At 51.5% G+C, this 22,175-nt stretch overlaps 1 protein-coding gene across 1 annotated transcript in view; it reads right to left on the reverse strand.

Moving 5' to 3' along the window:
• The window catches only part of SPG11 (SPG11 vesicle trafficking associated, spatacsin), a 162,486-nt gene that overhangs the window by 31,289 nt on the left and 109,022 nt on the right, over positions 1-22,175 (reverse strand). Inside the window, exons 30-31 of the mRNA XM_089660972.1 lie at positions 18,051-18,265; positions 6,753-7,479 (exon numbers count right to left, since the gene is read on the reverse strand). Coding sequence (XP_089517098.1) covers positions 6,753-7,479; positions 18,051-18,265 — 942 coding nt within the window. The remainder of the gene's footprint in view (positions 1-6,752; positions 7,480-18,050; positions 18,266-22,175) is intronic.

Consider the following 22,175-nt stretch of genomic DNA (forward strand, 5'->3'; position numbering starts at 1 on the left):
TGTGAGTATACTATTTTTTATTCAATAAATCTCATTTTTAGAAGGTAATGCACTAGGCCCGTGCGCCCTCTTGTTTGTTTCTTTGCACACAGCTTTTCTATCTAACCCTGTAAAGACAAGATCATTGTACTTACCTATTGTGAAGTTGCTCTGCTCCGGTCCCAGGGTGAGCGGTCAGGAGAAGCTTCTGTGTGCAGAGGGGCAGTTGACAACGGATGCCCCATAGAAAGTCTATGGGTGATGTCATCTCCTAGGCATTTCCCAGCCATTGTTGCCGATCTCTCCTGCACAGAAGCCACCGCTGAAGACCGGACCAGGGTGGCTTCAGAATAGGTAAGTATAGCAGTCTTTCCGTTACAGGGCTAGATAGAATAGCTTTATGTAGCACTGCCCCTTGGGACAAGCTGGAATATATTATGGGTCCTGCGCTCAATAGATCCAACCCTAAGCAAACCCAATCCCTCTGGCACAACTGGTAATGAATAGCAAATATCCCACCAAGAAATTTGCTGACACAGGGTTAAATGAAACAAGAACAATTTTATAAAGAATGAAATGCAGTGTAGAGGGGTGGGGTTCCCCTTTCAACTTCCAAAACTTACTTTTCTTCTTTTATGCAATGCAGTAAATTTGGTCTGCCACTAGAGGGCTTCACAGACAGAAATCTCCGGATGGCAGAGTTGCACTTTAAGCAGAATACAACTGATATCAAACAAATAAACTTACTTACACTCTATCAATGAAATGTATTACCCACACCGGTGTATGATTCTGCTTCTGAGGGGCGTTAGCCAAAAATCCCCTCAGAGTCAGAACAGAATGCAATAAAGAGGTACCTCTAATAAGGCTACTAAGCCAGATTCCCCCACTTCAGTCCTTGTAACGGTGGAGCTCTAGTTGGTGCACGTTTAGTCCTTACAATGAAGTAAATAGCAGCTGAAGGCTTCTTTGGAGTTTCAGCTGGTGTGGGTTATATCAGATTTCACTAGGTTTTTGGGCTGAGAGGATCCAATCTCAGTGTCTAATGGCAACACAAAGCACCCCAAGACCAGGGGCAGTCGCAGGATGCAATCTCCCAGTATGTGTCAGTCCCCGGGGCAGACAGTCTCAATTACACTGGTGGTGAGGGGCAAAGCAGGCAGGGGGATTGCACAGGGCCCCGGATGGGTGAGATCCCAGCAGTGGGGTGCGGATGTCCCAGTCTATATGCAAAGTGTAAATGGTGTGTCTTACTCTCTCCAGGGGGACAGCTCCCCAGACTCTGAAAACACAGCAGGGTCCCTCTATCCGCGCTGGGTGCTGTAGTGCCTCCTCCTCTGCTTGGACGGGCTCCACGTGTCCCTGTCTTTTCTCCAGCCTCGTGTCTCTCTCCTCTCCCCCCCCCCCCCAGCGTCCTTTCCTGAGTGGATGAGTCATGAACTTGGCAGAATGCCCAGGTTTTACAAATAGGGGAGGGAGAGGAAGGACCTTCTGAATCCTCTTGTACAAGGAGCCTGCTACATTTAGAATGGGGGAGGGGGTAGGTTTAGCATTAGGTAATGACTGGTATGCGACTTTAAATGAAACTTGCCACAAGTGACACATAGGGTTTACTACTAAGTTCCTCTTAAAAATGCACGTTTTATGTCCGTATCTGATGAAAGCGACCTTATAAATCTGTCTGTTGTGATCCTCAGAACAATGAGGAACCCAAATCTCCCCAGAAGATGCTCCAGCACAGTATAGGACCGCCTTCTCTTGAGATTTGGGATCCTCATTATTCCCCGGGATCTTGCCTTAACCACTTCCAGTCCGGACACTTTCCCCCCCTTCCAGTCCGGACACTTTTACCCCCTTCCTGTCCGGACACTTTCCCCCCCTTCCAGTCCAGACACTTCTGCCCCCTTCCATTCCGGACACTTTTACCCCCTTCCTGTCCAGGCCAATTTTCAGCTTTCTGCACTATCACACTTTGAATGACAATTGCGCGGTCATGCAACACTGTACCCGTATAAATTTTTTAGCATTTTTTTGGGGGGACAGATAAAGCTTTATTTTGGTGGTATTTATTCACCGCTGGGATTTTTTTTTTTTGCTATGTAAATGAAAAAGTCCAAAAATTTTGAAAAAAAGTTTTTTTCTTATAAAATTTTGCACATAAATAATATTTCCTCATAAATCTCGGCCAAAATTTATTCCGTTATCTTTTTAGTAAAAAAAAAAAAAAACAACCCAAAATTAGTTTATAACAAAAATTATAATTTTTAAACATTTTTTTTTTACATTTATATTTTATTTATTTATTTTATTTTTTTACATACTGTCACCCTAGCAGTACACCATGGTGACACTGTACTACTTGTGGGGGGTGATGAAGATATTTTTTTTTTTTTTACACTGATTGCTTTTACACCCATAAAGGCTGTAAAAGCAATCATTTCTCCTTCTCTCTGGCTGCATTCCTGCAGCCATTGAGAAATACTGTGAGAGCTGTGATTGGTCACAGCTTGTCACATGGTACAAGGCTGTTGTGAATGGCCTTGTACCATGTGACCTCTGTGATCATTCACAGATTTCACACGTAGTAAGCAAAGATGTCAGAAGTGACATCTTGCTTACTACTCTGCATGTGATCACTGATTGGCCAATCAGGGATCACATGATCGGGACCTTGCACAGAGGTCCTGTACAATGATCGGTGTTCCGCTGTGTCAGGAGGACACAGCGGGCACCGGATCACGGTGCTGCGTGCTCCCAGGGAGCACGCACAAGCAGGGGGCGGGGAGGATGTTTATAAATGGCCACCCGACCCTGCACTGCCACCGTCCGGCCGTTTATATACATGTGCCGGACGGGAAGTGGTTAAAGCGGAACATTACATCGAGTTTATATAGCGCCAAAGGGTTTGCTCAGCGCTGTACAATAGAGGGGGGACAATACATGAAACATTACAGCAACTACAAACAGCACACAAAGGGTTAGAGGGTCCTACTCTTTCGAGCTTACAAACTAGGAGGGAGGGGGTAGTGGTACAGGAGGAAGTGGCTGTGGGGGATGGAGTGGTAGGAGGAATGAAGGAGAGCGGCAGTTAGGTGAGGGTGGGGTAGGCTTCCCTGAAGAGGTGGGTTTTCAGGGAGCGTCTGAAGGTGACAGTCTGATGGATTGGGGTAGTGAGTTCCAGAGGATGGGAGAGGACCTGGAGAAGTCTTGCAGATGTGCGTGTGAGGAGGAGACCAGGGAGCAAGATAAAAGGAGGTCCTGTGAAGAGCGAAGGGTACGGGTAGGGTGGTATTTGGGAATTAGGTTGGTTAGGTAGTTAGGGGCAGTTTTGTGAACGGCTTTGTAGGTCAGAGTGAGTAGTTTGAATTTGATGCGTTGGGCGATAGGGAGCCAATGGAGGGAGAGGCAGAGGGGGGTGGCAGAGTTGGAGCAGTTGGTGAGGTGGATGAGTCTAGCCGCTGAGTTCAGGATGGTCTGGAGCGGGGAGACCCTGCACTGGGGTAGGCCGGTGAGGAGGGAGTTGCAGTAGTCGAGGCGTGAGATAATCAGGGAGTGTACGAGTAGTTTAGTGGTGTCTGGGGTAACAAAAGGGAACTTCCCCTTTTGGGTGGAACTCCGCTTTAAAGTGGTTGTATAGGCGCAAGGCTTTTTACCTTCATGCATGAAGGCAAAAAAACACTTCTGTGTTTAGCAGCCCCCTAATACCTGAGTCTCATCACGATCCAGCGATGTGCACGGGGGCCTCGGCTCTCCTGAGACTCTCCCTTCTCATTGGCTCCTGCTGCTGCCAATCACAGACAGTGAGCCAATCTGACTGTAAATAGTCTGCTCCTGCCATCGGTGAGAGTGGAGGGAGCAGAGCATCTATCCTGGGTTCATCGAAAATCGATAGGCATGGGTGGTAACAGTAAATGGTTTCTAGACTTCTAAAATAGTGCCTTATACAATTTTTCTACATAAACTTACCTGTCAATTTCGGGTACCTGATCCCCCCAGCTCCCCAAAGGTGCCAATCCTTAATGGGGAGCGGGGGACCAATCTTTAAAGCGGAATTTCCCCTTTTGGGTGGAACTCCGCTTGAAAGTGGTCAAAGGCTTAAGGCTTTTTACCTTCATCGAAAGTCAATAGGCATAGGTGCTCTCCTGAGACTCTCCCTTCTCATTGGCTGAGATGGCAGCGGGAGCCATTGGTTCCTGCTGCTGCCAATCACAGACAGTGAGCCAATCTGTGACTGTAAATAGTCTGCTCCTGTCATCGGTGAGAGTGGAGGGAGCAGAGCATCTATCCTGGGTTCATCGAAAGTCGATAGACATGGGTGGTGACAGCAAATGGTTTCTAGACTTCTATAATAGTACCTTATACAATTTTTCTACATAAAGATTTACCTGTCAATTTGGGGTACCCGCTCGCCAAAGGTGCCAATCCTCAATGGGGAGTGGGGGACCAATATTTAAAGCGAAACCTTCCCTTTTGGGTGGAACGCCGCTTTAAAGTGGTTGTAAAGGCTCAAGGCTTTTTACCTTCATGCATGAAGGTAGAAAAACCTTCTGTGTTCAGCAGCCCCCTAATACCTGAGTCTCATCACGATCCAGCAATGTGCACGAGGGCCTCGGCTCTCCTGAGACTCTCCCTTCTCATTGGCCCCTGCTGCTGCCAATCAGACAGTGAGCCAATCTGACTGTAAATAGTCTGCTCCTGTCATCAGTGAGAGTGGAGGGAGCAGAGCATCTATCCCGGGTTCATCGAAAGTCGATAGGCATGGGTGGTGACAGTAAATGGTTTCTAGACTTCTAAAATAGTGCCTTATACAATTTTTCTACATAAACTTACCTGTCAATTTCAGGTACCCGCTCCCCCCAGCTCCCCAAAGGTGCCAATCCTTAATGGGGAGCGGGGGACCAATCTTTAAAGCGGAACTTCCCCTTTTGGGTGGAACTGCGCTTTAAAGTGGTCGTAAAGGCTCAAGGCTTTTTACCTTCATCGAAAGTCAATAAGCATAGGTACTCTCCTGAGACTCTCCCTTCTTATTGGCTGAGATGGCAGCGGGAGCCATTGGTTCCTGCTGCTGCCAATCACAGACAGTGAGCCAGTCTGACTGTAAATAGTCTGCTCCTGTCATCGGTGAGAGTGGAGGGAGCAGAGCATCTATCCCGGGTTCATCGAAAGTCGATAGGCATGGGTGATGACAGCAAATGGTTTCTAGACTTCTAAAATAGTACCTTATACAATTTCTCTACATAAAGCTTTACCTGTCAATTTCGGGTACCCACTCGCCCACATGCATGAAGGTAGAAAAACCTTCTGTGTTCAGCAGCCTCCTAATACCGGAGTCTCATCACGATCCAGCGATGTGCACGGGGGCCTCGGCTCTCCCTTCTCATTGGCCCCTGCTGCTGCCAATCACAGACAGTGAGCCAATTTGACTGTAAATAGTCTGCTCCTGTCATCAGTGAGTTTGGAGGGAGCAGAGCATCTACACCGGTTCAATGAAAGTCAATAGGCATGGGTGGTGACAATAAATGGTTTCTAGACTTCTATAATATTATTATTATTATACAGTATTTATATAGCGCCAATAGTTTGCTCAGCGCTGTACATTATAGTGGGGGACAGAACATGAGACGTAACAATACAATACAATACACGAGGGGTTCGAGGGCCCTGCTCCTTGGAGCTTACAATCTAGGAGGGAGGGGGTAGAGGTACAGGAGGAAGTGGCTGTGGGGGATGGAGTGGTGAGAGGAGTGGAGGAGATCGGCTGTTAGGTGAGGGCGGGGTAGGCTTCCCTGAAGAGGTGGGTATTCAGGGTGCGCCTAAAGGTGAGGAGGGTAGGTGACAGTCTGATGGATTGGGGTACTGAGTTCCAGAGGATGGGGGAAGTCCTGGAGAAGTCCTGCAGTCGGGATAGTAGTTTGAATTTAATGCGTTGGGCAATCGGGAGCCAGTGGAGGGAATGACAGAGGGGGGTGGCAGAAGCAGAGCGGTTGGTGAGGTGGATGAGTCTGGCCGCTAAATTCAGGATAGACTGAAGCGGGGAGAGTCTGCGATGAGGTAGGCCGGTGAGGAGGGAGTTGCAGTAGTCCAGGCGTGAGATAATAAGGGAGTGTACGAGTAATTTAGTAGTGTCTGGGGTTAGGAACGAACGTATCTTGGAGATGTTGCGGAGGTGGAGCCTGCATGAGTTTGCCAACGATTGGACATGGGGTTGGAAGGACAGGTTTGAGTCTAGAGTGACACCTAGGACTTTGGCTTGTAGGGTGGGACTGATGGTGGCGTTGTTGGTCGTGATGGAGAGGGTGGGGGTGGGGGGGCACGGGCTGGGGGGAAAATCAGGAGCTTGGTTTTGGAAAGGTTCAATTTGAGGAAATGGAGTGACATCCAGTCCGATAAGTCGTTCAGTAGGTGGGTGATACGGGCGGAGACCGAAGGGGTGAGGCGAGGGGTGGAGAGATAGATTTGTGCGTCGTCGGCATAGAGGTGGTAGTTGAAGTCGTGGGAGTGTATCAGTTTGCAGAGGGAGGAGGTGTAGATGGAGAAGAGAAGGGGCCCGAGGACCGAGCCTTGGGGAACCCCAACAGAGAGGGGGAGAGAGGGGGAGGTGGTAGCATTATAGGTAACGCTGAAGGAGCGTTGGGATAGGTAGGATGAGAGCCAGGAGAGGGCGGAGTCTCTGATGCCTTATACAATTGTTCTGTATAAAGATTGATCATCAATGGCGTACACATAGGCGAAGCGTGCATTTAGAGAAGGTATTTCTACAAAATTACACTTACAGCTATGTAATCTTTTCCTTCGGCTCCATATGTTCGCTTGTGCCTCTGTGCCCTCAGTCAGGATATTCTGAATTTCGGGGTGTAGCTGATGTATTGACAAGTCCCCGGACGCCATACCCCTACAGCTCAGCACAAGCCATACATTCAAATGGGACAGCTGGAAGTACCTGCATACACGGCTGGCCTCATGAACCTTGCTTTCATCCAGAAGCCCGTCTACAAACGCGGTCAGTATCCGGGATCTGTCGGTTTCGTCTCGAGGGGCGCTACACAGCGCAGGCAGGTTGGCGACGTCTAGCAGTAAAGGGGTGTTTAGCACAGGTATAGCAGAGAAGGAGAATTCTGTGGTCAGGCTGGAGATCGCAGACAGAGAAGGGAGCTGTCGTAGCCCCCCACTACTATCTAATATATTCTGTTCAATGCGGCAATTCCAGATTTGCTGCTCCAACTCCTCTAAAGTCGCCAGTGGAGTACTGTTATCCTTTGAAAGCCAATGCCCGGCAAGAGTCAACGAAAGCTCTCGTTCTGCCAAGGATTCGATTTTTTCTGCCATGAGCGCTGTAGGGGCCGCGTAACGGGATGCCTGAGATCGGAAGAAGTTGGATGCTACCAGTGGGGACAGGTGGTTGGTGTCAAAAATCTCATGGCACTTCCTCCAGTATTGTGCCCGGCTCTGAGGACATTCCCACTGACCAAGCTCCTGCATGCGGCGTCGGTCCTGTAATACCTGAAATGTAAGAAGTAACATTGTTAACCACTTCAAGTCTTGACACTTTCACCCCCCTTCCAGTCCGGACACTTTCACCCCCTTCCAGTCCGGACACTTTCACCCCCTTCCAGTCCGGACACTTTCACCCCCTTCCAGTCCGGACACTTTCACCCCCCTTCCAGTCCGGACACTTTCACCCCCCTTCCAGTCCGGACACTTTCACCCCCCTTCCAGTCCGGACACTTTCACCCCCCTTCCAGTCCGGACACTTTCACCCCCCTTCCAGTCCGGACACTTTCACCCACTTCCAGTCCGGACACTTTCACCACCTTCCAGTCCGGACACTTTCACCCCCTTCCCGTCCGGACACTTTCCCCCCCTTCCAGTCCGGACACTTTCCCCCCACTTCCAGTCCGGACACTTTCCCCCCCTTCCCGTCCGGACACTTTCACCCCCTTCCCGTCCGGACACTTTCCCCCCCTTCCAGTCCGGACACTTCCCCCCCTTCCAGTCCGGACACTTTCACCCCCTTACCGTCTGGACACTTTTACCCCCCTTCCAGTCCGGACACTTTTACCCCCCTTCCAGTCCGGACACTTTCACCCCCTTCCAGTCCGGACACTTTCCCCCCATTCCTGTCCGGACACTTTCCCCCCTTCCCGTCCAGACACTTTCCCCCCCTTCCAGTCCGGACACTTTCCCCCCCTTCCAGTCCAGACACTTTTACCCCCCTTCCAGTCCGGACACTTTCACCCCCTTCCAGTCCGGACACTTTCACCCCCCTTCCAGTCCGGACACTTTCCCCCCCTTCCAGTCCGGACACTTTCCCCCCCTTCCAGTCCGGACACTTTCCCCCCCCTTCCAGTCCGGACACTTTCCCCCCCCTTCCAGTCCGGACACTTCCCCCCCCCCTTCCAGTCCGGACACTTCCCCCCCCTTACAGTCCGGACACTTTCACCCCCTTACCGTCTGGACACTTTCCCCCCCTTCCAGTCCGGACACTTTCACCCCCCTTCCAGTCCGGACACTTTCACCCCCCTTCCAGTCCGGACACTTTCACCCCCTTCCAGTTCGGACACTTCCCCCCCCCCCTTCCAGTCCAGACACTTTCCCCCCCTTCCAGTCCGGACACTTCCCCCCCCTTCCAGTCCGGACACTTTCACCCCCTTCCAGTCCGGACACTTTCACCCCCTTCCAGTCCGGACACTTTCACCCCCTTCCAGTCCGGACACTTCCCCCCCTTCCAGTCCGGACGCTTTCCCCCCCTTCCAGTCCGGACGCTTTCCCCCTTCCAGTCCGGACGCTTTCCCCCTTCCAGTCCGGACCCTTTCCCCCCCTTCCAGTCCGGACCCTTTCCCCCCCTTCCAGTCCGGACACTTTCCCCCCCTTCCAGTCCGGACACTTTCCACCCCTTCCAGTCCGGACACTTTCCCCCCCTTCCAGTCCGGACACTTCCCCCCCCCCTTCCAGTCCGGACACTTTCCCCCCTTCCAGTACGGACACTTTCCCCCCTTCCAGTTCGGACACTTCCCCCCCCCCCTTCCAGTCCAGACACTCCCCCCCCCCTTCCAGTCCAGACACTTCCCCCCCCCCTTCCAGTCCAGACACTCCCCCCCCCTTCCAGTCCGGACGCTTTCCCCCCCTTCCAGTCCGGACGCTTTCACCCCCTTCCAGTCCGGACGCTTTCACCCCCTTCCAGTCCGGACGCTTTCACCCCCTTCCAGTCCGGACGCTTCCCCCCCCCCCTTCCAGTCCGGACGCTTTCCCCCCCTTCCAGTCCGGACGCTTTCCCCCCCTTCCAGTCCGGACGCTTTCCCCTCCTTCCAGTCCGGACACTTTCCCCCCCCTTCCAGTCCGGACGCTTTCCCCCCCTTCCAGTCCGGACGCTTTCCCCCCCTTCCAGTCCGGACGCTTTCCCCCCCTTCCAGTCCGGACGCTTTCACCCCTTTCCAGTCCGGACGCTTTCACCCCCTTCCAGTCCGGACGCTTTCACCCCCTTCCAGTCCGGACACTTTCACCCCCTTCCAGTTCGAATACTTTCACCCTCTTCAAGTCCGGACATTTTCACCCTCTTCAAGTCCGGACATTTTCACCCTCTTCAAGTCCGGACACTTCCCCCCCTTCCAGTCCGGACACTTTCACCCCCTTACCGTCTGGACACTTTCACCCCCTTCCCGTCCGGACACTTTCCCCCCTTCCAGTCTGGACACTTTCCCCCCCTTCCAGTCCAGACATTTTCTCCCCCCTTCCAGTCTGGACACTTTCACCCCCCCTTCCAGTCCGGACACTTTCACCCCCTTCCAGTTCGGACACTTTCACCCTCTTCAAGTCCGGACATTTTCACCCTCTTCAAGTCCGGACATTTTCACCCTCTTCAAGTCCGGACACTTCCCCCCCCTTCCAGTCCGGACACTTTCACCCCCTTACCGTCTGGACACTTTCACCCCCTTCCCGTCCGGACACTTTCCCCCCTTCCAGTCTGGACACTTTCCCCCCCTTCCAGTCCGGACATTTTCTCCCCCCTTCCAGTCTGGACACTTTCCCCCCCCTTCCAGTCCGGACACTTTCCCCCCCCTTCCAGTCCGGACACTTTCCCCCCCCCTTCCAGTCCGGACACTTCCCCCCCCTTACAGTCCGGACACTTTCACCCCCTTACCGTCTGGACACTTTCCCCCCCTTCCAGTCCGGACACTTTCACCCCCCTTCCAGTCCGGACACTTTCACCCCCCTTCCAGTCCGGACACTTTCACCCCCTTCCAGTTCGGACACTTCCCCCCCCCCCTTCCAGTCCAGACACTTTCCCCCCCTTCCAGTCCGGACACTTCCCCCCCCTTCCAGTCCAGACACTTCCCCCCCCTTCCAGTCCAGACACTTTCACCCCCTTCCAGTCCGGACACTTTCACCCCCTTCCAGTCCGGACACTTTCACCCCCTTCCAGTCCGGACACTTCCCCCCCTTCCAGTCCGGACGCTTTCCCCCCCTTCCAGTCCGGACGCTTTCCCCCTTCCAGTCCGGACCCTTTCCCCCCCTTCCAGTCCGGACCCTTTCCCCCCCTTCCAGTCCGGACACTTTCCCCCCCTTCCAGTCCGGACACTTTCCCCCCCTTCCAGTCCGGACACTTTCCCCCCGTTCCAGTCCGGACACTTTCCCCCCCTTCCAGTCCGGACACTTCCCCCCCCCCCCCTTCCAGTCCGGACACTTTCCCCCCTTCCAGTACGGACACTTTCCCCCCTTCCAGTTCGGACACTTCCCCCCCCCTTCCAGTCCAGACACTCCCCCCCCCCCTCCAGTCCAGACACTTCCCCCCCCCTTCCAGTACGGACACTCCCCCCCCTTCCAGTCCGGACGCTTTCCCCCCCTTCCAGTCCGGACGCTTTCACCCCCTTCCAGTCCGGACGCTTTCACCCCCTTCCAGTCCGGAGGCTTTCCCCCCCCTTCCAGTCCGGACGCTTCCCCCCCCCCCTTCCAGTCCGGACGCTTTCCCCCCCTTCCAGTCCGGACGCTTTCCCCCCCTTCCAGTCCGGACGCTTTCCCCTCCTTCCAGTCCGGACCCTTTCCCCCCCCTTCCAGTCCGGACGCTTTCCCCCCCTTCCAGTCCGGACGCTTTCCCCCCCTTCCAGTCCGGACGCTTTCACCCCTTTCCAGTCCGGACGCTTTCACCCCCTTCCAGTCCGGACGCTTTCCCCCCCTTCCAGTCCGGACGCTTTCCCCCCCTTCCAGTCCGGACACTTTCACCCCCTTCCAGTTCGGACACTTTCACCCTCTTCAAGTCCGGACATTTTCACCCTCTTCAAGTCCGGACACTTCCCCCCCTTCCAGTCCGGACACTTTCACCCCCTTACCGTCTGGACACTTTCACCCCCTTCCCGTCCGGACACTTTCCCCCCTTCCAGTCTGGACACTTTCCCCCCCTTCCAGTCCAGACATTTTCTCCCCCCTTCCAGTCTGGACACTTTCACCCCCCCTTCCAGTCCGGACACTTTCACCCCCTTCCAGTTCGGACACTTTCACCCTCTTCAAGTCCGGACATTTTCACCCTCTTCAAGTCCGGACATTTTCACCCTCTTCAAGTCCGGACACTTCCCCCCCCTTCCAGTCCGGACACTTTCACCCCCTTACCGTCTGGACACTTTCACCCCCTTCCCGTCCGGACACTTTCCCCCCTTCCAGTCTGGACACTTTCCCCCCTTCCAGTCCGGACATTTTCTCCCCCCTTCCAGTCTGGACACTTTCACCCCCCCTTCCAGTCCGGACACTTTCACCCCCTTCCAGTTCGGACACTTCCCCCCCCCCCCTTCCAGTCTGGACACTTTCCCCCCCTTCCAGTCCGGACACTTTCCCCCCCTTCCAGTCCGGACACTTTCCCCCCCTTCCAGTCCGGACACTTTCCCCCCCTTCCAGTCCGGACACTTTCCCCCCCTTCCAGTCCGGACACTTCCCCCCCCCTTCCAGTCCGGACACTTTCCCCCCCTTCCAGTCCGGACACTTTCCCCCCCTTCCCGTCCGGACACTTTCACCCCCTTACCGTCTGGACACTTTCCCCCCCCTTCCCGTCCGGACACTTTCCCCCAATTCCAGTCCGGACACTTTCCCCCCCTTCCAGTCCGGACACTTTCACCCCCTTTCCAGTCCGGACACTTTCACCCCCTTCCAGTTCGGACACTTACCCCCCCCCCCTTCCAGTCCAGACACTTCCCCCCCCCCTTCCAGTCCAGACACTCCCCCCCCCCTTCCAGTCCGGACACTTTCCCCCCCTTCCAGTCCGGACGCTTTCACCCCCTTCCAGTCCGGACGCTTTCACCCCCTTCCAGTCCGGAGGCTTTCCCCCCCCCTTCCAGTCCGGAGGCTTTCCCCCCCCCTTCCAGTCCAGACACTTTCGCCCCCCCTTCCAGTCCGGACGCTTTCCCCCCCTTCCAGTCCGGACGCTTTCCCCCCCTTCCAGTCCGGACGCTTTCCCCTCCTTCCAGTCCGGACGCTTTCCCCCCCCTTCTAGTCCGGACGCTTTCCCCCCCTTCCAGTCCGGACGCTTTCCCCCCCTTCCAGTCCGGACGCTTTCACTCCTTTCCAGTCCGGACGCTTTCACCCCCTTCCAGTCCGGACGCTTTCCCCCCCTTCCAGTCCGGACGCTTTCACCCCCTTCCAGTCCGGACGCTTTCACCCCCTTCCAGTCCGGACGCTTTCACCCCCTTCCAGTCCGGAGGCTTCCCCCCCCCCTTCCAGTCCGGAGGCTTTCCCCCCCCCTTCCAGTCCGGACACTTTCGCCCCCCCTTCCAGTCCGGACGCTTTCCCCCCCTTCCAGTCCGGACGCTTTCCCCCCCTTCCAGTCCGGACGCTTTCCTCTCCTTCCAGTCCGGACGCTTTCCCCCCCCTTCCAGTCCGGACGCTTTCCCCCCCTTCCAGTCCGGACGCTTTCCCCCCCTTCCAGTCCGGACGCTTTCACCCCTTTCCAGTCCGGACGCTTTCACCCCCTTCCAGTCCGGACGCTTTCCCCCCCTTCCAGTCCGGACGCTTTCCCCCCCTTCCAGTCCGGACACTTTCACCCCCTTCCAGTTCGGACACTTTCACCCTCTTCAAGTCCGGACATTTTCACCCCCTTCCAGTCCGGACGCTTTCCCCCCCTTCCAGTCCGGACACTTTCACCCCCTTCCAGTTCGGACACTTTCACCCTCTTCAAGTCCGGACATTTTCACCCCCTTCCAGTCCGGACACTTCCCCCCCCCTTCCAGTCCGGACACTTTCCCCCCCTTTCAGTCCGGACACTTTCCCCCCCTTCCCGTCCGGACACTTTCACCCCCTTACCGTCTGGACACATTCCCCCCCTTCCCGTCCGGACACTTTCCCCCAATTCCAGTCCGGACACTTTCCCCCCTTCCAGTCCGGACACTTTCACCCCCTTTCCAGTCCGGACACTTCCCCCCCCCCCTTCCAGTCCAGACACTCCCCCCCCCCCTTCCAGTCCGGACGCTTTCCCCCCCTTCCAGTCCGGACGCTTTCCCCCCCTTCCAGTCCGGACACTTTCACCCCCTTCCAGTTCGGACACTTTCACTCTCTTCAAGTCCGGACATTTTCACCCTCTTCAAGTCCGGACATTTTCACCCCCTTCCAGTCCGGACACTTTCACCCCCTTCCAGTCCGGACATTTTCACCCTCTTCAAGTCTGGACACTTTCACCCCCTTTCAGTCCGGATACTTTCACCCCCTTCCAGTCCAGACACTTTCACCCCCTTTTTGCCCCCTGGCCAATTTTCAGCGCTATCATACTTTGAATGACAATTGCGCGGTCATGCAACACTGTACCCATATGAATTTTTTAGCATTTTTTTGAGACAGATAAAGCTTTATTTTGGTGGTATTTATTCACCGCTGGGATTTTTATTTCTTTTGCTGTGTAAATGAAAAAGTCCAAAAATTTTGAAAAAAGTGTTTTTCTTGTAAAATTTTGCAAATAAATAATATTTCATCATAAATCTTGGCCAAAATTTATTCCGTTATCTTTTTAGTAAAATAAATAAATAAAATTAGTTTATAACCAAAAAGTATAATTTTTAAACTTTTTCTTTACATTTTTATTTTTTTTTTATATTATTATTTATGTTTTTTTTTGTTTTTTTTTTTACATACTGTCACCCTAGCAGTACAATGTCACCATGGTGACACTGTACTACTTGTGGGGGGTGATGAAGATTTTTTTTTTTCTTTTACACTGACTGCTGTTACACCCATAAAGGCTGTAAAAGCAATCATTTCTCCTCTCTGGCTGCATTCTTGCAGCCATTGAGAACTACTGTGTGAGCTGTGATTGGTCACAGCTTGTCACATGGTACAAGGCTGTTGTGAACAGCCCTGTACCATGTGATCTCTGTGACCATTCAGATTTCCCAAGTAGTAAGCAATGATGTCAGAAGTGACATCTTGCTTACTACTCTGCATGTGATTACTGATTGGCCAATCAGTGATCACATGATCAGGACCTCGCACAGAGGTCCCGTACGACGATCGGTGTACCACTGTGTCCGGAGGACACAGCGGGCACTGGATCGCGGTGCTGTGTGCTCCCAGGGAGCGCGCACAAGCAGGGGGTGGGGAGGCCGTTTATATACACGGGCCGGATGTGAGGTGGTTAAACAAAAAAACAAAAACAATGAAGCTTTACATAGTCAGCCTGCCTGAAAAAAAGACAAATGTCCATCAAGTCCAACCATAGAAAAAAAAAAAGTTATAATCCTACACCCACAGTTGATCCAGAGGAAGGCAACAACCCCAGCAAAGCACGATCCAATCTGCTCCTGCAGGGATAAAAATTCCTTCCTGATCCCCCGAGAGGCAATCGGATATACCCTGGATCAACTTTCCCTATAAATGTTATATCCAGTTATATTCTGTGTATCCAAGAAAGAATCCAGGACTTTCCTACAGCAATCCACTGAGCTGGCCACAACCAACTCTGGAGGGAGTCTATTCCACATTCTCACAGCTCTTACTGTGAAGAAACCTTTCCGTGTTTGGAGATTACATTTCTTTTCCTCCAGACGTAAAGAGCGCCCCCTTGTCCTTTAGTGTCACTTTAACCACTTGCCCTCCAGAGGATTCCCCCCCCCCCCCCTTCCTGACCAGGCCATTTTTTGCGATACGGCACTGCGTTATTTTAACTGACAACTGCGCGGTCATGCAACGCCACACCCAGATGAAATTTACGTCCTTTTTTCCCCACAAATTGAGCTTTCTTTCGGTGGTATTTGATCACCTGTGTGTTTTTTTTTGTGCTATAAGCAAAAAAAGACCAATAATTTTGAGAGAAAAAAAAATATTTTGGACTTTTTGCTATTAAACATGTCCAATAAAACAATTTTAAAATCAAATTTCGGCCAAAATGTATTCTGTGACATGTCTTTGCTAAAAAAAAATCCTAATATGTGTAAATTGGTTTATATGAAAGTTATAGCGTTTACAAATGGCGGTATAGATACTGGGATTTTTTTTTCCCCCCTACTAGTAATGGCGGCAATCAGCGACTTTTAGCGGGACTGCGGAGGGCATTCTGACACTGGGGGGGGAACGGACTTGGTGTCATTGACATCCCCAGTGACACCAATATAGTAATCAGTGCTAAAAAACAGCATTGACACTTTACTAATGGCACTGGGCAGGAAGGGGTTAATGTGGGGGCGATCAAAGGGTTAACTGTGTGCTGTCTTACTAGGGGGGGGTGTGCTTCACTGTAAGCACACTGATGGGATGGCTGTGCTGTGCAGTGTGCCCGAACTGACAGGGAGGAGGACTGTTTGTAAATAAAACACTCTTCCTCCCCGCCGGTGATTATCAGTAATCACTGGGCACCGGCCGGTAGTCTCAGCCGGTGATTGACATCCTTGGCCGCAAAAGGTGGCACGGTTAGGGTGCGCGCCCCCTACCCGAAAATGAAAATCACGTGATTTTGCACACCCCTGCTGCCGTGAAGCAGTATATCTGCTATACGGCGGCGGGGATGCGGTTAAAGTGATTGTAAACACGTCATGCTTATCTGCTCTGTGTAATGGTTTTGCACAGAGCAGCCCTGATCCTCCACTTCTGGGGTTCCTCGCTCCTCCTCTTCAAAGAGTGCCCCCATAGGAAATGGCGTATGAGCAGCTTGATGCAGAGCTGCATTGCCTGTGTCTATAGACAAAGACAGCACGGCGCGGCACGGCTCGCCCCCCCCCACAGCCAGCAGCACCAATGGCTCCTGATGCTATCAATCTGCCTTGTGAGGAGGGAGAGAGTGCTCTCAGGCACAGTGCTGGATCAAGATTGGGCTCAGGTAAGTATGAAGGGGATAAGGGGAGGGATCCTGTCGCCCTTTAGAACCACTTTAAGCTTTATATACAGTTGCAAGAAAAAGTATGTGAACCCCTTGGGATTCCGTGGAGTTTTGCATGAATTGGGCATAAAATGTGCTCTGAACGTCATCTAAGTCACAACAATAGAAGAACACAGTCTGCTGAACATAATACTACACAAACATTAGATGTTGCCATGGTTTAATTGCACATAACATGTAAACATTCACAGTGCAGGGAGGAAAAAGTATGTGAACCTTTGGACTTAATAACTGGCTGACCTTCCTTTGGCAGCAATAACCTCAACCAAACGTTTCCTGTAGTCGCAGATCAGACCTGCACAACGATCTGGAGTCATTTTGGACCACTCCTCTTCACAAAACTGTTTCAGTGTAGCAATATTCTTGGGATGTCTGGTGTGAATCGCTCTCTTAAGGTCATGCCACAGCATTTCAATCGGGTTGAGGTCAGGACTCTGACTGGGCCACTCCAGAAGGCGTATTCTGTGCTGTTGCAGCCATTGTTTTGTTGAATGACTTGTATGCTTTGGGTCATTGTCCTGTTGCATCACCCATCCTCTGCGGAGCTTCAGTTGGCGGACAGACGGTCGTACGTTTTCCTGAAAAATGTCTTGATAAACTCTGGAATTCATTTTCCCATCAATGACAACAATCCGACCAGGCCCTGAGGCAGCAAAGCAGCCCCAAACCATGATGCTCCCTCCGCCATGTTTCACAGTGGGGATGAGGTTTTGATGTTGGTGTGCTGGGCCTTTTTTTCTCCACACATAGTGTTGTGTGTTCTTCCCAAACAACTCAATCTTGGTTTCATCTGTCCACAGTATATTTTGCCAGTAGTGCTGTGGAACATCCAGGTGCTCTTTTGCAAACTTCAAACGTGCTGCAATCTTCTTTTTGGACAGCAATGGCTTCCTCCGTGGTGTCCTCCCATGTACTCCATTCTTGTTTAATGTTTTCCTTATTGTAGATGTGTCAACAAAAATGTTAGCATGTGCCAGAGATTTCTGTAGGTCTTTAGCTGACACTCTGGGATTCTTCTTTACCTCATGCAGCATTCTGCGCTGTGCTCTTGCAGTCATTTTTACAGGACGACCACGTCTAGGGAGAGTAGCAACAGTGCTAAACTTTCTCCATTTGTAGACAGTCTGTCTTACCGTGGACACATGAACATCAAGGCTTTTGGAGATACTTTTGTAACCCTTTCCAGCTTCATGCAAGTCAACAATTCTTGATGGTAGGTCTTCTGAGAGCTCTTTTCTGCGAGGCATGGTTCACATCAGACAGTGCTTCTTGAAACCAGTAAACCCAAAACAGGTGTGTGTTTTTTAAGGGCAGGACAGCTGTCAGCAACACATCCAATATCATCACACTGATTGGAGTCAAGGTTGGCTCACTCCTGGCTCCAATTAGCTCTGGGAGAAGTCATTAAGCTAGGGCCCCACATACTTTTTCCTCCCTGCACTGTGAATGTTTACATGTTATGTGCAATTAAACCATGGCAACATCTAATGTTTGTGTAGTATTATGTTCAGCAGACTGTGTTCTTCTATTGTTGTGACTTAGATGACGTTCAGAGCGCATTTTATGCCCAATTCATGCAAAACTCCACGTAATCCCAAGGGGTTCACATACTTTTTCTTGCAACTGTATAAAAAGGGAAGAAAGTTCTCGAACTTGTTCATTGCTGTTGCCCATTTGGGCTGGAAATATTCGTCCCCCGCGCCAGCTTCCCTCTCAGATGGCATAACTTTACCTCCTCTATAACCAGGTTGTCAGTGGGCAGCTCTGCCAGTTTTGCGACTTGATGTGCCAGAGAGAACTGCCCCTCATCCACAAGTATCTGCAGGAGCCTGCGACATTCCTCCTGTAGTGCTGCAGGACTATAGTCACTCAGAAGTTCCCTCCTGATGAAGAATGGTTGGTCCTCTATGATTTCAGTGAGAACTTTTAGTTTGTGTATATCCATATCTAGAAGACAAATATGTAATGATCAGAGGGACTAGAATATTACAGTGCTTCAAGTGTACAGCGGGTATTGAAAAGAATCACCCCCCCCACCACCACCTTTAACCTCTTCACGCCAGCCGCACACAAATGTGCGGCCTCCCAGCGTCTGGGCCTAGACGCCGAGCGGCCGCACATTTGTGTGCAATCAATAAAAGACATATGTGCTGAGAGCACTCCCAACACATGTCCCGTACTCACAGAAAGGTCCCGATCTCCTCTTTCGATCGGGACTTTTCCCGATCATGTGACCGCCGTGACGGCGAATCACGGCGGTCACATGACCGTAAAACCCCGCCCCGCCTTCTGAAACACTTAAAGGGCTGAGAGGCGCCGGCGCCAAGGGGTTAAAATAATGACATTTTGTTGCTTTGCAGCCTGAAATGAAGACAGACACAGTTTTTGTCCAGCTGCATTTACTCAGTGCAACTTATAACAACCAAGTGAAAGATATAACACCAACATATCAGAAAAAAAATATAAAAAATTCAAACACAGAATCACTGAGCTGGAAAAAGGATTCCCCCCCCCTTGTGTCAGTATTTTGTGGAACCCCCTTTTGCTTTGATTCCAGCCTTTAGTCTGTTGGGATTTCTCTTTACTAACTTTGCACATCTAGACTTTGCGATATTTGCCCGCTCTTCTTTGCAGAACGGCTCATTTGTGGACACTTGTGGACTGCAGTCTTAACCGGTCGAACGCAAATGTGCAGCCTCCCGGCGTCTGGGCCTACACATTTGTGTGCAATCAAGAAAAGACATATGTGCCGAGAGCACTCCCAACACATGTCCCGTACTCACAGAAAGGTCCCGATCTCCTCTTTCGATCGGGACTTTTCCCGATCATGTGACCGCCGTGACGGCGAATCGCGGCGGTCACATGACCCTAAAACCCCGCCCCGCCTTCTGAAACACTTAAAGGGCTGGGAGGCGCCGGCACCAAGGGGTTAAAATAATGACATTTTGTTGCTTTGCAGCCTGAAATGAAGACAGACACAGTTTTTGTCCAGCTGCATTTACTCAGTGCAACTTATAACAACCAAGTGAAAGATATAACACCAACATATCAGAAAAAAAATATAAAAAATTCAAACACAGAATCACTGAGCTGGAAAAAGGATTCCCCCCCCCCCTTGTGTCAGTATTTTGTGGAACCCCCTTTTGCTTTAATACCAGCCTTTAGTCTGTTGGGATTTCTCTTTACTAACTTTGCACATCTAGACTTTGCGATATTTGCCCGCTCTTCTTTGCAGAACGGCTCATTTGTGGACACTTGTGGACTGCAGTCTTAACCGGTCGAACGCAAATGTGCGGCCTCCCGGCGTCTGGGCCTACACATTTGTGTGCAATCAAGAAAAGACATATGTGCTGAGAGCACTCCCAACACACATGTCCCGTACTCACAGAAAGGTCCCGATCTCCTCTTTCGATCTGGACCTTTCCCGATCATGTGACCGCCGTGACGGCGAATCACGGCGGTCACATGACCCTAAAACCCCGCCCTGCCTTCTGAAACACTTAAAGGGCCAGGAGGCGCCGGCGCCAAAATAATGACATTTTGTTGCTTTTCAGCCTGAAATGAAGACAGACACAGTTTTTGTCCAGCTGCATTTACTCAGTGCAACTTATAACAACCAAGTGAAAGATATAACACCAACATATCAGAAAAAAAATATAAAAAATTCAAACACAGAATCACTGAGCTGGAAAAAGGATTCCCCCCCCCCCCCTTGTGTCAGTATTTTGTGGAACCCCCTTTTGCTTTGATTCCAGCCTTTAGTCTGTTGGGATTTCTCTTTACTAACTTTGCACATCTAGACTTTGCGATATTTGCCCGCAGAACGGCTCATTTGTGGACACTTGTTGACTGCAGTCTTAACCTCTTGGCGCTGGTCGAACACAAACGTGCAGCCTCCCGGCGTCTGGGCCTAGACGCCGAGTGGCCGCAGATTTGTATTCTATTAAAAAAAGACATATGTGCTGAGAGCGTGCGCCCTGCGCGCTCCCAGCACACTTGTCCGATACTCATGGAAAGGTCCCGATCTCCTCTTTCGATTGGGACCATTCCCGATCATGTGCCCGCCGTGACACGATGTCACATGACTCTAAACCCTGCACTGTCTCCCGGCTTCTGAGGGCCGGGAGGCGCCGGCACCAAGGGGTTAAAGTCATTCTACAGATTTTCGTTGGGTTCAAGCCTGGGCTCAGACTAGGCCAAGCAAGGACATTCACCTTCTTCTCCTCCAACCACTGTGGGGACATTTTTGCTGTGTGTTGGAAGATAAACCTTCTTCCCATTGACCTCTTTCTGGCAGAAGGCAGCAGATTTTCCTCCAGAATGTGACAGTATTTTGCCCCATCCAGTTTTGCTTCTGACAACTGCTCCAGAGAAACCCCCCATAACAGGACATTATCACCCCCCCCCCCTATAACAGCATATCCCCCCTCCATGCTTTACTGTAGGAATGGTGGGATTAGGATGGTGCACTGGATTGGATTTCTGCCAGATACAGTGGGGCAAAAAAGTATTTAGTCCCCACCAATGGTGCAAGTTCTCCCACTTACAAAGATGAGAGAGGCCTGTAATTGGCATCATAGGGAGACCTCAACTATGAGAGACAAAATGAGAAAACAAATCCAGACAATCACATTGGCTGATCTGGAAAGAATTTATTTGCAAATTATGGTGGAAAATAAGTATTTGGTCCCCTACAAACAAGCAAGATTTCTGGCTCTCACAGACCTGGACCTTCTTCTTTAAGAGGCTCCTCTGTCCTGCACTCATTACCTGTATCAATGGCACCTGTTTGAACTTGTTATCAGTATAAAAGACACCTGTCCACAACCTCAAACAGTCACACTCCAAACTCCACTATGGTGAAGATCAAAGAGCTGTCGAAGGACACCAGAAACAAAATTGTAGACCTGCGCCAGGTTGGGAAGACTGAATCTGCAATAGGCAAGCAGCTTGGTGTGAACAAATTAACTGTGGGAGCAATAATTAGAAAATGGAAGACATACAAGACCACTGATAATCTCCCTCGATCTGGGGCTCCACGCAAGATCTCACCCCGTGGGGTCAAAATGATCACAAGAACGATGAGCAAAAATCCCAGGACCACATGGGGGGACCTAGTGATTGACCTGCAGAGAGCTGGGACCAACGTAACAAAGGCTACCATCAGTAACACTACGCCGCCAGGGACTCAGATCCTGCAGTGCCAGACGTGTCCCCCTGCTTAATCCAGTACATGTCCGGGGCCCGTCTGAAGTTTGCTAGAGAGCATTTGGATGATCCAGAAGAGGATTGGGAGAATGTCATATGGTCAGATGAAACCAAAATAGAACTGTTTGGTAGAAACACAACTCGTCGTGTTTGGAAGAGAGAGAATGCTGAGTTGCATCCAAAGAACACCATACCTACTGTGAAGCATGGGGGTGGCAACATCATGCTTAGGGGCTGTTTCTCCACAAAGGGACCAGGACGACTGATCCATGTATAGGACAGAATGAATGGGGCCATGTATCGTGAGATTTTGAGTGCAAACCTCCTTCCATCAGCAAGGGCATTGAAGATGAAACGTGGCTGGGTCTTCCAACATGACAATGATCCCAAACATACCGCCCGGGCAACAAAGGAGTGGCTTCGTAAGAAGCATTTCAAGGTCCTGGAGTGGCCTAGCCAGTCTCCAGATCTCAACCCCATAGAAAACCTTTGGAGGGAGTTGAAAGTCCGTGTTGCCCAGCGACAGCCCCAAAACATCACTGCTCTAGAGGAGATCTGCATGGAGGATGGGCCAACATACCAGCAACAGTGTGTGCCAACCTTGTGAAGACTTCCAGGAAACGTCTGACCTCTGTCATTGCCAACAAAG

Source organism: Staurois parvus, unplaced genomic scaffold (assembly GCF_062004578.1).
Source record: "Staurois parvus isolate SC_StPar_1 unplaced genomic scaffold, SC_StPar_1.0 ptg001298l, whole genome shotgun sequence".
NCBI classification, from domain to species: domain Eukaryota; kingdom Metazoa; phylum Chordata; class Amphibia; order Anura; family Ranidae; genus Staurois; species Staurois parvus.